A 14,916-nucleotide genomic window follows, 5' to 3' on the forward strand; every position below is an offset into this window, starting at 1 on the left:
TGATCTTACGCTCGATTTATCTCGGTGAACTGAGCGTAAGTTTGATATTGAGCTAAGTCCTGTTTCATAAAGACACTTACGCTTGATTTCAAGAAATATCAAGCGTAACTTTCAGTCGATTGAGCGTTATTTGCGATCAATCGCAGGTTGTTATGAAGCACTATTTGCGATTGATCGCAACTTACGCTCAATCTTTATGAAACAGAACCCTGTATTAACACGTAGCATAACATTACATTCCATTACATTACATTACATTACATTTAGAATTACGTTACATTACATTACAACCTTAAGCAAAAACAGGACTGTGATAGAATCATGAAGCTCCCTAGCAGGACAACAAAAGGAAGTTAGAGTACATCCTTAAAATATTAACTTGTTGTGTTAGTGTTTTAAATTCACAGGGTTGTTGAAATTGACGGCGTAAATGAACGTGACACGTCAAGTACACAAGACTACTTAAACCAAACGTAAAGCACGCTGTCACGCGCCTGACAAGGTACGCCGATTTCTCACTTCATTAGTCCATGGACTAGATTTGAATTATGGAAGTCATCATAATTACTAGGCCTGCACCTTTGTAACATCGGGCCAGTGTGTTATATCTCATGACATGATAAATTAACACAATAGAACCTAAGTCAAATGTGTGTATTACTATAATATGTACATTCTTGTTTCTGTGTGCGTGTGTGTGAATGTGTGTGTTGGGCACACTTTGCTTGCATAAATTCATTTATAGATTCAATTTGATACATGCATTCTAAACGTATTTTTTTCTAAGTTGAACACTACTTCCTTGACTGATATAATCTCTGCCAACAATGGTGAATGAATTATGAGGAAAAAAGAGATAATTCAAAGTTCTCCCTCGTTCTGAAGCAACGTAGACACGAAATGGTTTATCAACTTAAATTCCTGTGAACAACGTGTGGGATAATGAGATAACGACTCCATTATTGCATGCTCTTGTGTCGATTTAGGGAATGCTCTTATGTCGATGTATAGAGGATGCTTTTTTTGTCGTGATTTCCGATGCTGACACTGCTTAACATGCCTGACATTAGAATGGTAATGAATGGTTCTATGCAGGGTCAGGTGTGCTACAAATCAGCATCGTGATACTGCTGATCGATGGCGATGATTCCTCTTTCTTCACCATCATCACAAATCCGACATCATCGACGTCGGTGGACTTTAGACGACGCATAATAGTAGCGGTAAGGCTATCCCGATAGTCTGTGTAGGTTGCACTGCAAAGTCTGTGGTCTTCTCAATAGACTGACTTTAGGGAATGCTCTTGTAAGGCCAGTAACCAGTATAGGCTAGTGATATTGAGCGTATTGTTACACGTTTCTAAAGAATTTTTGGGGAAGGCGGGTTTTTTTTTTTTCCTTTCTCTTTACATGTCAACAGACCCTTTTGACATAAGAATATAACCATCAGCCATCAGCTATGTGGAGTGCAGGCAGAGCTATATCGGCTATTATTTTGGCATGTCATTCTCCATAGCCTAATGTCTCCCCTTCATCCTTCTCACCAGCTTCAATAATCTCGTAAGTCACTTGTAAGTTGTAACCGTGTATAATTTATCGAATCCATGTTAATTGTTTAAAAGGATTGAGTAGGTAGTAAATTGTACCTAAGTATAGTGACCAAGTAATGTGTAAATTATCATTGAAGTCTTTTGTATGCGCTGTATGAAACTTTTCGCTTTAAATATCCTGTGTCCATCGCAGCTTTCATCCATTTTCACCAGACGTTTCGGAAATTCATTCTTCGGGGTCAGCCTAACGAGATACCGACTGGGGAGTCTCGAGGTAGATGCCGACCTCCAGTTCGTCAACGACACCTTGGAAGTCGTACCCGATCTAGCGGACGTTATGGAGGCATTCACTTCCTCCCTGGACAATGACGTTGTAGAAGGATTCACTATCGATCCATCGAGGACCACAGTTACTGGTAAGAAAAGATTGGTGCTTTGCAAGCATGATAATACTTTGTTACCTGCTATTGTTTCGTGAAGTAATAAAGTTAAGTCAATTGAGAGCCAAAAAAAAAATAAATGCAATTTAGCAAAATGGAAAATGCCTTTAAAACAACATTAAAATAATGTTGTTTTATGTATAGACCCTATGCATACTTTCTGATTATACAATTTGTCCCCAACGTCCTTCACAGGTGAAGATGTCACATCATTATACTGCTTGGTTTCACCCCTGACTAAAGTATCAGCTTCTAAGATAAGGACAAAGTAAAAGTGGAGGGGGAACCTAAATATCCCGACTGATTTTAAGGCAAATATTAAAGGAAATATAGTGGACAAGGTGCATACTATTACTTTATACTTAAACACTTTAAAGCTTTACATATCATTATAAATGCACATACTAGAAAGGAGAATTGAAAATGACTTTTACTTTAATGTGCAAACGTTTTTATGATATGCCTTTCGCGTTATTATTCTGATATTTCCAAAAACACGGGTGTTCTTAATAAACTTAAGAGTGTTTTTCCATGTCAAATTCTGTTTAATCTTTATTCTACGTTGATTACTCCATACCTGAATTATGGTATTCTTGTGTGGGGGAATGCAACTAGAAATCTTCTTGATATACTGTTCCGTATTCAAAGACGCGCCATCAGAAATATCGTCCATGTCAGATATTTGTCTCACACGAATGATTTATTTTTTTAAAGTAAAATATTGAAATCATCAGATCTGTTCAGTTACAATGTCGGCATATTTATGTATAAATTTTCTGCCAATGAGTTACCGGATGTTTTTACTCGCATGTTCAGGAAAAATTATTTGATTCATAATTATCCTACTCGCCAAAGTGACCCATTTCACCTTCCACGTACTCGAACAAGTTTCGCTAAAAAAACGATAATGTATACGGGCCCTAGATACTGAAATGACCTCTCCCCCGAAATAACAAGCTGCTCGTCTTTATATTCCTTTAAACTCAAATCAAAAGAGTCTTTATTGAGTGCATATCTTGCAGACACTGATTAATTGTAATGTCTTAAGTAAAATTGTGGTATGTTATTGTCTGATCAAACATTCTTGTCAACAAGCTGCAGATTCCATTTTGGGTCTTCCAATAAGGCTCTCCGAATTCATCATTAGCAATTCCACATTCTACTTCGTTTCCCTCTCTTCCTCTTTCCCTCTACCTCTCTCTCACTTTCTACTCAGAGCTTGACGGCAGGCACCAGATGCCTTAATAGCTGTACATGTTACTTTTTGTGTCTGACTGATCATATCCTTGAGATAGTTCTAATGCAACAACAGTTTATAGTGTACATACCAAAGTAGGCTTTATGTGCAAACCATGTTCTACTCCGGAAACCAATGATAGCTCGGTCACAGTAATGGTTCACATTCTTTAGTATAGTTTTTTTTTTTCTTCTTCTTTTTGACGCATAAGCATACCCCGCTCTTCTTATTTGGCACCATTAAATCACCTGGTCTTATCTTCTATCCGTTCTCCGTTTCCTTTTCATAAACACTGATTATTCGGGGCTTACAGCCAAACAAGCTAGCTTTCATGTAGGTCCCGTCATACTTCTCTTTCATCAATCCCATTTCGATTTTGACCAGTTATCATTACACGTAATTACTGTGTTTTCACCATGTATTTTGTTTGTTTTCTGCACATTGTTTACAAGGTAAAAAAAAACAAACAAACAAACAAACAAACTTGTATTATTATTTCTGTTGTAATGTTCGTAAATGAGAAGTATGAAAATTAATGAATTGAATTGAATTGCACCAAGAGCGTTATCAATCGCCTAAAAGTCGCAGTTCCGGGTAAACAAAAAGATACCGCCCTAAACTTACTTACAGTTTCATATCACACTTCATGGCTCTCATGGGATACTCAATAGGGACGTTTTCGTACCGAAGCATAATGACCTTTTACAGGTGTCGGAGAACTCTCGCTTGAATAACCTATACACTGTATTAATGACTCATTCCTGAATTTTTCAATATGACTGTGGCATATATTTTCGACTTACATGTACTTCCATCAGCACTCGTCTTGTATCTGAAATGTTCATCTGATATCACTGTATTGGTCATTGGAGTGGATTGTTAGAAAAAAAAAATAATCACCCACGCTTTTCTCTTTAATGCCACTTGGGAATCGCCTTTGGAATACTCAGTCGTTGGTATATCATACAATATTCCGTTGATTTCACCTACATTCCAATCGCTATATGTATGGCTAACTGTCAGTTTAACGGACGTTATCAAAGAATAATTGTAATGTTCTCAATCTTCTATTCTAAATAAGGATATCACAAGTATCATACTGTAACTGGTTTTCAATTTGTTGAAATGGCACCATGTTCCCTTGGCTCAAGGGGCCCCCAGGAAGACCCAAAACCCTTGAATTAATGACATTTGAAAATCTTTTCCAGAACCAATATGAGTGCATCGGTGGTAGAACACTTTCCAGCATGGGGGGAGGGGGATTGGGGGCAGAGCCCCGAAATTAAGTAATCTTTCAAAATATCCTTCTATAGAACCAAAAGTGATAGAAGTGATTTAAACATTATAAGTTTTGTAATTTTTATATTTCAACACTGCAGGAACTTATGACCAACTATTTGAATTTCAAAAAGCATTCACTTTGATTAGTAAGCTTCATTCTTATCCAAATGAAACTTTCAACATTCTCACACGGTCAACCCCACTCTAAAAATGACGGCTCTGATTGGTAAAGCAATCTTCCCCTTCTTGTCAGGTCATTCACCTCAATTTATTCTCTCAAACCTACAATGAGTACGAGAACACGAAATTATGCACGAGGTGACAGATAAGACGCCCTAATCAACAAGGCAAAGTCTGCAACATTTTTGAATTATCGCAAATTTCCTTATTTCTTTCTGTGTCCGACTAACATTTCACTAATTGCCTTCTACGTACTTACATTTTCTCGCATGTTTTTCTTTTTTTTTTTTTCGTTTTTTATCCCTTTCCCGTTAATTTCCCTGAATCAATCTACAACTCGCTTACTGCAGACGTTGATGAATGCATCATAGGAACTAATGACTGTGACGTCAATGCCCTGTGTAGCAACACCATGGGTGGGTTTACGTGCACCTGTTACGAAGGTTTCGATGATGTTAGTCCACCTGAGGAAGGCGCGGGAAGATCGTGCAGAGGTGAGATATCGTGTTAGGTTAAATCCACCGCCTCTGGATCTCAATCAATGTTAATATGTTGTCTTTGCATCAAACTCTCCTCTATTTTTAGAAACAAAACAAATAATTAACTATTCACCTACCTTAACTTGGTGGGAAAAAAAAAGATATTTCATTCTTTTCCTTTTCCGTTTTCATTCCGGTAGCTGTACCAGGAAGGTAGATATCAACGGATAATTCAGACAGATTCTTTTGTTACTTTGAATATTGGAATGACCTACTGCTATTCAAATTCATGAAATTTTCCGTCGATTAAGTTGTTTTATTGCAACTGATTGACAAATTGCTGTACACCGATGTAAATAAGCACTGAATTGATCAGTGTTTTAGTAACAGACACGACACAAGATATTATGGGCGTATATACTCGAGCAGGATCCTCGACCCAAGTATATGCTTGTTTGTATGGCTACTACTAAAACACTGATCAATTCAGTACAATTTGCTAATCAGTTGCAAAGGTTACAAAATGATGGGTTTCATCACGAGACAAGTTGACTCTATTCTTGTTAAGCTGTGTTATTTGCGATTAAAGCTGCTAAAACACACCCAAAAAAAATGATTAGAAAATGAACGATATCTTCATTTATGGTAGTGGTATCTGATGATGCACGTAAAGTATTTCAAAACTGCGCTTAACCCATTTTAAACCATACTCTTCAAAAGGTCCCTGTGTTGTTTGAGTAGTCACCTCTGTTACGATTTGCACATCCACTTGCATGTTTCACTTGTGAATGTCCGCATTCTTATGTTAGCACAAACTGTGATCGTGGTGAGACAGTGTTTCTCTTTACAATGTTGTGCAACAGAAAATTTCAACCTGAATTAACTATTAACTTCGACTGTTTATCTATTTGTCATTCAAAAATAAAATCAGTAAGTGAAAGACTATGAACAGTTATCATGAGTTACCAGACCCTTACACATCTTTAACTACTTTGCAGAAATTGATGCGTGCATCTCTTCACCCTGTCAAAATGGCGGCGCGTGTAGTTCCAGTCGAGGTGTTCACATCTGTGAATGTCCTGAGACACACGATGGACGTAACTGTGAGACAGGTGAGTTTGCAACACTGGGTTACGAACTATATGTACTGAGTATTCTAAAACCTATGTTTCTTTAAATCAAACCCAAGGACGTTTTGACAGTTTGTTGTTGTTTTTTAGATAGTCATGAATGGTCACGTCCACACAAGGAGTTGAGTTTACCGACTCTCTGTGCACAGTCTATCTGTGCATGTTGTAATTATTTGTACCCAGTTTTCCATGTGGCTTAGAAAGTGCTCACAACAGCTATGTGGCTGTACAAATGTGCTTGAAGATAATAAAAAAGTTTAAATAACGTTACACACTAGAGAATCTTTGAGTAAATAAGTTACATTCTTTGACACCCACCCAAAATTGTTCAGATGGAGGCAATTTCCTTTACAACAATGGTAAATGTGCAAACGACGAAATTGTGTGAACGATGGGAAATGTATAAACGTCTAGCCACGAAATGTGCAAATCTCTAAAATTGCATGAACGGGATATAATCAAACATAACGCTTGGAAACGGGCTAACGTTCAGTTTTGGCGGGAGTTGTACAAACAAATCGGAAAAATCTTTAAACAATTATTTTACTGCACCAACACTATGTACAGATGGTTGATAATACTGTATGAAAACTGAGCATGAACCTTTACCATTTTTAATATCTTGAAAACCCCTTCAGATATGTCACTATACTACCCCTAGGGTAATACCATGATCTACATTTATTTAATTGAGCACCCCCCCCCCCCGTAAAAAAAAAAAAAAAAAAATGTATGGAGTCCTAAGTCCCAAAATATGTATTTTCAAATCGTTGTCTGTAGAACCAAGGTAGTGGTGAAAAGACATTGATGACTGTAGTTTCAAGCTTGTATGTGGCACACCCAGGATGCCCTGCATACTGCTTGGGGGGGGGGGGGGGATGGGACAGAATTTTTCATTTTTTCTGCTCCTCCTAGTAAACCTTGTAAATTACGGATTTTCAATAAACTTGGCAGACAGCATTCCGCAGATTGATGAGTGGAACATTTGGACACTGGGACATTATGGCGGATCCAGGGGAGCCCAGGACGAGGACAGGATTAAAGACCGTAGCATAACATGCATGAGGAATTGTTACAAAGGAATATATATATATTATAATATATATATATATATATATATATATATATATATATATATATATATATATATATATATGATCCCTATAGAACCAGATGTGATGGAGCTAATATTGCAATATATTAGTAAGTTAATTTATGAGTGAGAAACCATTAATTTTCAATTGAGAATTTCTATAGCTCACTCGGTAGAGCACCGCGCTAGCAATCTGGAGGTCTCGGGTTAGAATCCCGATGTAATCCCATTTTCTTTGCATTTTTCCACTAATAAATCATATTCATTCCTTGTCAGTTTCCGTCTCTTTGCGTTTGTTAGAATCAGACGTGATAGAGTCAGTATAGTACATTGATGATTGAATGAATGCAAGCGGATCTATAGGAGTACCCTCCTCGAAAACCATGGAAGCACAACAGGGAATGAAATCGGGACCATATTTTTTTTTTCTTTTTTACGTTTAGAGGTTATTTGTGAAAAAAACCCATAACGGATTCTTCCAAACTAAGATGATAGGATCTAAATTTGTTCAAACGGGCACCAAGCCCTGGCTTCTGGTCCTTCAAAAGATCTGTAAAAGCTACTTATGTTTGTTGGTTTCGGGTCCCATTAACCGCACTCCTTCCTCACAGATAGGCCTAAAGCCTGTTGAATAAACTGAGATCGTATTACCCGAGGGGTGCTATCTGCCAAGTGCGTTGAAAATCCGTCATAGGGTTTGAAGTATAGGAGCTGAAAATTTACAAATTCTGCACCATAACCCCCTCCCCCCTCCCCCGCTGCTTAACACCATCTGCAGGATCCCCCATGAGCAAACTTGAAACTACAGTCATCAAAATCTTCATAGCCCTGACGTATAGTTCTATATCTGTTGGTTCAGAGAAGTAGATCTGAAGAAAAAAAGTTCTGATGATTCCCCTCCCATTTTTTAGGGGGGGGGGGGTACTCAATTTAACACAGTGAGATCCCAGCACTTTAGGGATGCAGTAATGCTGCCTGTCAAGTTTAAACTTACGCTACGTTAAGCGGTTTTTAAGAAAATGAAAATGGTAAAGGTTCATGTGCGTATTATTATTGTTGAAGTAGAGTAATGATTTGCATATTTGCCGGATGCGTTTTCACATTTCCTGTCAAAATTTAACGCTTATAAATTTCTCGGCGTCATATTTGCACATTTCCCGATCGAGACGTTTGCACATTTTCCCGTTGTTTGCACATTTCCCGGCTAAACACCCAAGACTCTACGCCCCCTTCCCAGCCTTACACAAAATGCAGCTACATCTCTTGTATTAAGTTTACAAGTAACAAAAAAGCTGCTTATCCAAGCAAAACGAAAAGCAAAAAAGCTGCTTTTCCAAGCAAAAAAAAAAGCACAAAAGCTGTTTATCCAATAGTGGCGAGCCAATGTAGTAAAATAGAGTCAAAGGCACGATGAAAGGGGCCTGAGCTTTCGATCCTAACAGAATCTTCGTCAGAGGCGCCTCTGACGAAAATTCTGCTAGGATCGAAAGCTCAGGCCCCTTTTGACTCCAAGTTTACAACTAAATACATGTACAGTTCGAAGATATCTTGCAGCGCCAGTGTCGCGCTTTCAAGCTCTGTTTTTTTCAATCACTGCAAGCCCATACATGCACTGGAAAATAGTTAAAATGGTCATTGATTTTCAAAAGCCTCTATTATGTTACTGCAATTTCAGTATGTACCCTATATACATTAATATCGTCAATTTGTTTGTTTTTATGCCTCCGCCACGAAGTGGTGCCGGAGGCATTATGTTTTCGGGTTGTCCGTCCGTCCGCATTCGTTTACGCGATAACTTGAGTAATATTGACTGGAATTTTACCAAACTTGGTCCAAGTATAAGGTATGATGTGGCAATTACTTGATTAGATTTTGGGTGAAATCGGCCAAAGGCCAAAGGTCAAAGATCAAGGTCAAATCATGAAATTGTATCTCTTTACGCGATAACTCAAGACTGGATCAAGCAAATTTCACCAAACTTTGTCGGATGATGATGTATGGTGAGACAATTACTTGAATTATTTTTGAGTGAAATTGGGCAGAGGTCAAAGGTCAAAGATCAAGGTCAAATCCTAAAATTTATCTGTTTACGTGATAACTCAAAACTGGATGAAGCAACTTTCACCAAACTTGGTCCAAGGATGATGTATGATGGGGCAATTAGGTGAGTAGATTTTAGTGACATTGGCAAGAGGTCACAGGTCAAAAGGTCAAGGTCAAATGCTAAAAATGTTGCTATTTCCCCCATATCCATGCAATGCCCGAAGGTATTTTCTTGAAACTTAGTGTAGACATGTACTACTGCATAAAGATTCTACAGAGAGAGTTATAAGGTCATAAGGTCAAAGGTCAAAAGGTCAAAGGTTAGGTGAAAATGTTACAATTTCACTTTTCTGGCAAATGGTCCAATGTATCTTCATGGAACTTGGTACATATGCATGTACTGACTGGTAGGGTATTTAGGGGTCATGGGTCAATAGTCAGGGGGTCAAAGGTCAAGGTCAACTCATCAAAATTGTACTATTTCCCTCATTTACTAGTATATATGCAATGCTTGCATTATTATTTTTAAAACTTAATATACAATGTACATGTATTACCTAATGGAGATTCTCTTAGAAATTTCCTGCCAGAAGGTCAAAGGTTAAGGGTCAAGGCCAGGTTTAAATGCAAAAAAAAAATCTTTTTTACACTGTAATTACACTCTTTCTTCATACCTTGAAAATTACTCAGTGCATAAACTTATAAAAGGGTCAGTCAGAAGTCAAGTATAAATCCTCAAGGAAAGTGAACATTCAAGATATTTCTGACAAACCTGTCATTTCAATATTTTGCCAGTTATGTGAAACTGTCATCACACATTGGGAAGACATTGTACTATACACCTATTGGGAGAATCATGCATTATGGCGGAGGCATCAGTCGCCATAGCGACATTTCTAGTGTATTAATATGTAATTTCGCGTTCGTAAAGAAGTTGCAAACCAATAAATAAAATGAAATATGGAAAGTTGGTACTGCTGAGATATGCTTTGTCAAAATATTATGAGAGAAAGAGTCTCCATTTCAGCTGCATTGTGTGAAGACGTTTCTTTTAGTTAGAGTTTTAAGTAAGAGTACAGGAAATTGTGACAGTCAAGCTGTGGTATTACTCAGTGCTTACTTACCTTTGCCATGTCTATTATCATTTTATTTTTATTTTTTAGTGTCCATCTGTAAGAAGAACAATTTGCGTCTTTACGTACTGCATACGAACACTGGAATCTATGTGTGTGTACACATGTGAAATAGATGATTACATACATACATGTGTGTGTTCCTTTTGCCTAAGTCTTCCAATAATTTCTTCGTACCTGTGCAGCTAGAGAAACATGCAGCACAGGCCTAACGCGCTGTCCAGTGAGGGAGACGTGTAACACAGATACCAACTTCTGTAAATGTATCGGCAACAGAGTCCGCAACGAGAACGGGATTTGCCAAAGTAGGTAACTGCCTGTGGTGTCTTGGGCGTGTTTCATAGTGAGTTGTGATTGATCTTACGCTCGATTTATCTCGGTGAACTGAGCGTAAGTTTAATATGAGCTAAGTCCTGTTTCGTAAAGACACTTACGCTTGATTTCAAGAAATATCAAGCGTAACTTTCAGTCGATTGAGCGTTATTTGCGATCAATCGCAGGTTGTTATGAAGCACTATTTGCGATTGATCGCAACTTACGCTCAATCTTTATGAAACAGACCCCTGTATTAACACGTAGCATAACATTACATTACATTTAGAATTACGTTACATTACATTACAACCTTAAGCAAAAACAGGACTGTGATAGAATCATGAAGCTCCCTAGCAGGACAACAAAAGGAAGTTAGAGTACATCCTTAAAATATTAACTTGTTGTGTTAGTGTTCGAAATTCACAGGGTTGTTGAAATTGACGGCGTAAATGAACGTGACACGTCAAGTACACAAGACTACTTAAACCAAACGTAAAGCACGCTGTCAGGCGCCTGACAAGGTACGCCGATTTCGCACTTCATTAGTCCATGGACTAGATTTGAATTATGGAAGTCATCATAATTACTAGGCCTGCACCTTTGTAACATCGGGCCAGTGTGTTATATCTCATGACATGATAAGTTAACAGAATATAACCTAAGTCAAATGTGTGTATTACTATAATATGTACATTGTTGTTTCTGTGTGCGTGTGTGTGAATGTGTGTGTTGGGCACATTTTGCTTGCATAAATTCATTTATAGATTCAATTTGATACATGCATTCTAAACGTATTTTTTTCTAAGTTGAACACTACTTCCTTGACTGATATAATCTCTGCCAACAATGGTGAATGAATTATGAGGAAAAAGAGATAATTCAAAGTTCTCCCTCGTTCTGAAGCAACGTAGACACGAAATGGTTTATCAACTTAAATTCCTGTGAACAACGTGTGGGATAATGAGATAACGACTCCATTATTGCATGCTCTTGTGTCGATTTAGGGGATGCTCTTATGTCGATGTATAGAGGATGCTTTTTTGTCGTGATTTCCGATGCTGACATTGCTTAACATGCCTGACATTAGAATGGTAATGAATGGTTCTATGCAGGGTCAGGTGTGCTACAAATCAGCATCGTGATACTACTGATCGATGGCGATGATTCCTCTTTCTTCACCATCATCACAAATCCGACATCATCGACGTCGGTGGACTTTAGGCGACGCATAATAGTAGCGGTAAGGCTATCCCCGATAGTCTGTGTAGGTTGCACTGCAAAGTCTGTGGTCTTCTCAATAGACTGACTTTAGGGAATGCTCTTGTAAGGCCAGTAACCATTATAGGCTAGTGACATTGAGCGTATTGTTACACGTTTCTAAAGAATTTTTGGGGAAGGCGGTTTTTTTTTTTTTTCCTTTCTCTTTACATGTCAACAGACCCTTTTGACATGAGAATATAACCATCAGCCATCAGCTATGTGGAGTGCAGGCAGAGCTATATCGGCTATTATTTTGGCATGTCATTCTCCATAGCCTAATGTCTCCCCTTCATCCTTCTCACCAACTTCAATAATCTCGTAAGTCACTTGTAAGTTGTAACCGTGTATAATTTATCGAATCCATGTTAATTGTTTAAAAGGATTGAGTAGGTAGTAAATTGTACCTAAGTATAGTGACCAAGTAATGTGTAAATTATCATTGAAGTCTTTTGTATGCGCTGTATGAAACTTTCGCTTTAAATATCCTGTGTCCATCGCAGCTTTCATCCATTTTCACCAGACGTTTCGGAAATTCATTCTTCGGGGTCAGCCTAACGAGATACCGACTGGGGAGTCTCGAGGTAGATGCCGACCTCCAGTTCGTCAACGACACCTCGGAAGTCGTACCCGATCTAGCGGACGTTATGGAGGCATTCACTTCCTCCCTGGACAATGACGTTGTAGAAGGATTCACTATCGATCCATCGAGGACCACAGTTACTGGTAAGAAAAGATTGGTACTTTGCAAGCATGATAATACTTTGTTACCTGTTATTGTTTCGAGAAGTAATAAAGTTAAGTCAATTGAGAGCCAAAAAAAAAAAATAAATGCAATTTAGCAAAATGGAAAATGCTTTTAAAACAACATGAAAATAATGCTGTTTTATGTATAGACCCTATGCATACTTTCTGATTATACAATTTGTCCCCAACGTCCTTCACAGGTGAAGGTGTCACATCATTATACTGCTTGGTTTCACCCCTGACTAAAGTATCAGCTTCTAAGATAAGAACAAAGTAAAAGTGGAGGGGGAACCTAAATATCCCGACTGATTTTAAGGCAAATATTAAAGGAAATATTGTGGACAAGGTGCATACTATTACTTTATACTTTATATATTGAAAACATCAGATCTGTTCAGTTACAACGTCGGCACGTTTATGTATAAATTTTCTGCCAATGAGTGACCGGATGTTTTTACTCGCATGTTCAGGAAAAATTATTTGATTCATAATTATCCTACTCGCCAAAGTGACGCATTTCACCTTCCACGTACTCGAACAAGTTTCGCTAAAAAAGCGATAATGTATACGGGCCCTAGATACTGAAATGACCTCTCCCCCGAAATAACAAGCTGCTCGTCTTTATATTCCTTTAAACTCAAATTAAAAGAGTCTTTATTGAGTGCATATCTTGCAGACACTGATTAATTGTAATGTCTTATGTAAAATTGTGGTATGTTATTGTCTGATCAAACATTCTTGTCAACAAGCTGCAGATTCCATTTTGGTCTTGCCATAAGGCTCTCCGAATTCATCATTAGCAATTCCACATTCTACTTCGTTTCCCTCTCTTCCTCTTTCCCTCTACCTCTCTCTCACTTTCTACCCAGAGCTTGACGGCAGGCACCAAATGCCTTAATAGCTGTACATGTTACTTTTTGTGTCTGACTGATCATATCCTTGAGATAGTTCTAATGCAACAACAGTTTATAGTGTACATACCAAAGTAGGCTTTATGTGCAAACCATGTTCTACTCCGGAAACCAATGATAGCTCGGTCACAGTAATGGTTCACATTTTTTAGTATAGTTTTTTTTTTTTCTTCTTCTTTTTTGTCACATAGGCATACCCCGCTCTTCTTATTTGGCACCATTAAATCACCTGGTCTTATCTTCTATCCGTTCTCCGTTTCCTTTTCATAAACACTGATTATTCGGGGCTTACAGCCAAACAAGCTAGCTTTCATGTAGGTCCCGTCATACTTCTCTTTCATCAATCCCATTTCAATTTTGACCAGTTATCATTACACGTAATTACTGTGTTTTCACCATGTATTTTGTTTGTTTTCTGCACATTGTTTACAAGGTAAAAAAAACAAACAAACAAACAAACATGTATTATTATTTCTGTTGTAATGTTCGTAAATGAGAAGTATGAAAATTAATGAATTGAATTGAATTGCACCAAGAGCGTTATCAATCGCCTAAAAGCCGCAGTTCCGGGTAAACAAAAAGATACCGCCCTAAACTTACTTACAGTTTCATATCACACTTCATGGCTCTCATGCAATAAAATATATACTCAATAGGGACGTTGTCGTACCGAAGCATAATGACCTTTTACAGGTGTCGGAGAACTCTCGCTTGAATAACGTATACACTGTATTAATGACTCATTCCTGAATTTTTCAATATGACTGTGGCATATATTTTCGACTTACATGTGCTTCCATCAGCACTCGTCTTGTATCTGAAATGTTCATCTGATATCACTGTATTGGTCATTGGGGTGGTTTGTTAGAAAAAAATAATCACCCACGCTTTTCTCTTTAATGCCACTTGGGAATCGCCTTTGGAATACTCAGTCGTTGGTATATCATACAATATTCCGTTGATTTCACCTACATTCCAATCGCTATATGTATGGCTAACTGTCAGTTTAACGGACGTTATCAAAGAATAATTGTAATGTTCTCAATCTTCTATTCTAAATAAGGATATCACAAGTATCATACTGTAACTGGTTTTCAATTTGTTGAAATGGCACCATGTTC

General features: G+C 37.8%; 1 protein-coding gene across 1 annotated transcript; it reads left to right on the forward strand.

The window, feature by feature from the left end:
* Window positions 1-1,703: 1,703 nt before the first annotated feature.
* Window positions 1,704-12,186, forward strand: LOC140240638 (63 kDa sperm flagellar membrane protein-like). Its single transcript, XM_072320391.1, has 5 exons — window positions 1,704-1,965; window positions 5,038-5,181; window positions 6,165-6,278; window positions 10,751-10,870; window positions 11,993-12,186. The coding sequence occupies exons 1-5, from the start codon at window positions 1,704-1,706 to the stop codon at window positions 12,184-12,186; spliced, it is 834 nt and encodes a 277-aa protein (XP_072176492.1).
* Window positions 12,187-14,916: the final 2,730 nt, after the last annotated feature.

The sequence above is a fragment of the Diadema setosum genome, chromosome 17 (assembly GCF_964275005.1).
Source record: "Diadema setosum chromosome 17, eeDiaSeto1, whole genome shotgun sequence".
Taxonomy (NCBI): Eukaryota; Metazoa; Echinodermata; class Echinoidea; order Diadematoida; family Diadematidae; genus Diadema; species Diadema setosum.

Bases quoted from the DNA above. Each gene is read 5' to 3' on its own strand.
- LOC140240638 (XM_072320391.1), top strand. From the start codon at position 1,704: ATGAAACTTTTCGCTTTAAATATCCTGTGTCCATCGCAGCTTTCATCC. The intron at 1,966-5,037 runs GTAAGAAAAGAT...CGCTTACTGCAG, and splicing joins ATCGAGGACCACAGTTACTG to ACGTTGATGAATGCATCATA. The intron at 10,871-11,992 runs GTAGGTAACTGC...GGTTCTATGCAG, and splicing joins CGAGAACGGGATTTGCCAAA to GGTCAGGTGTGCTACAAATC.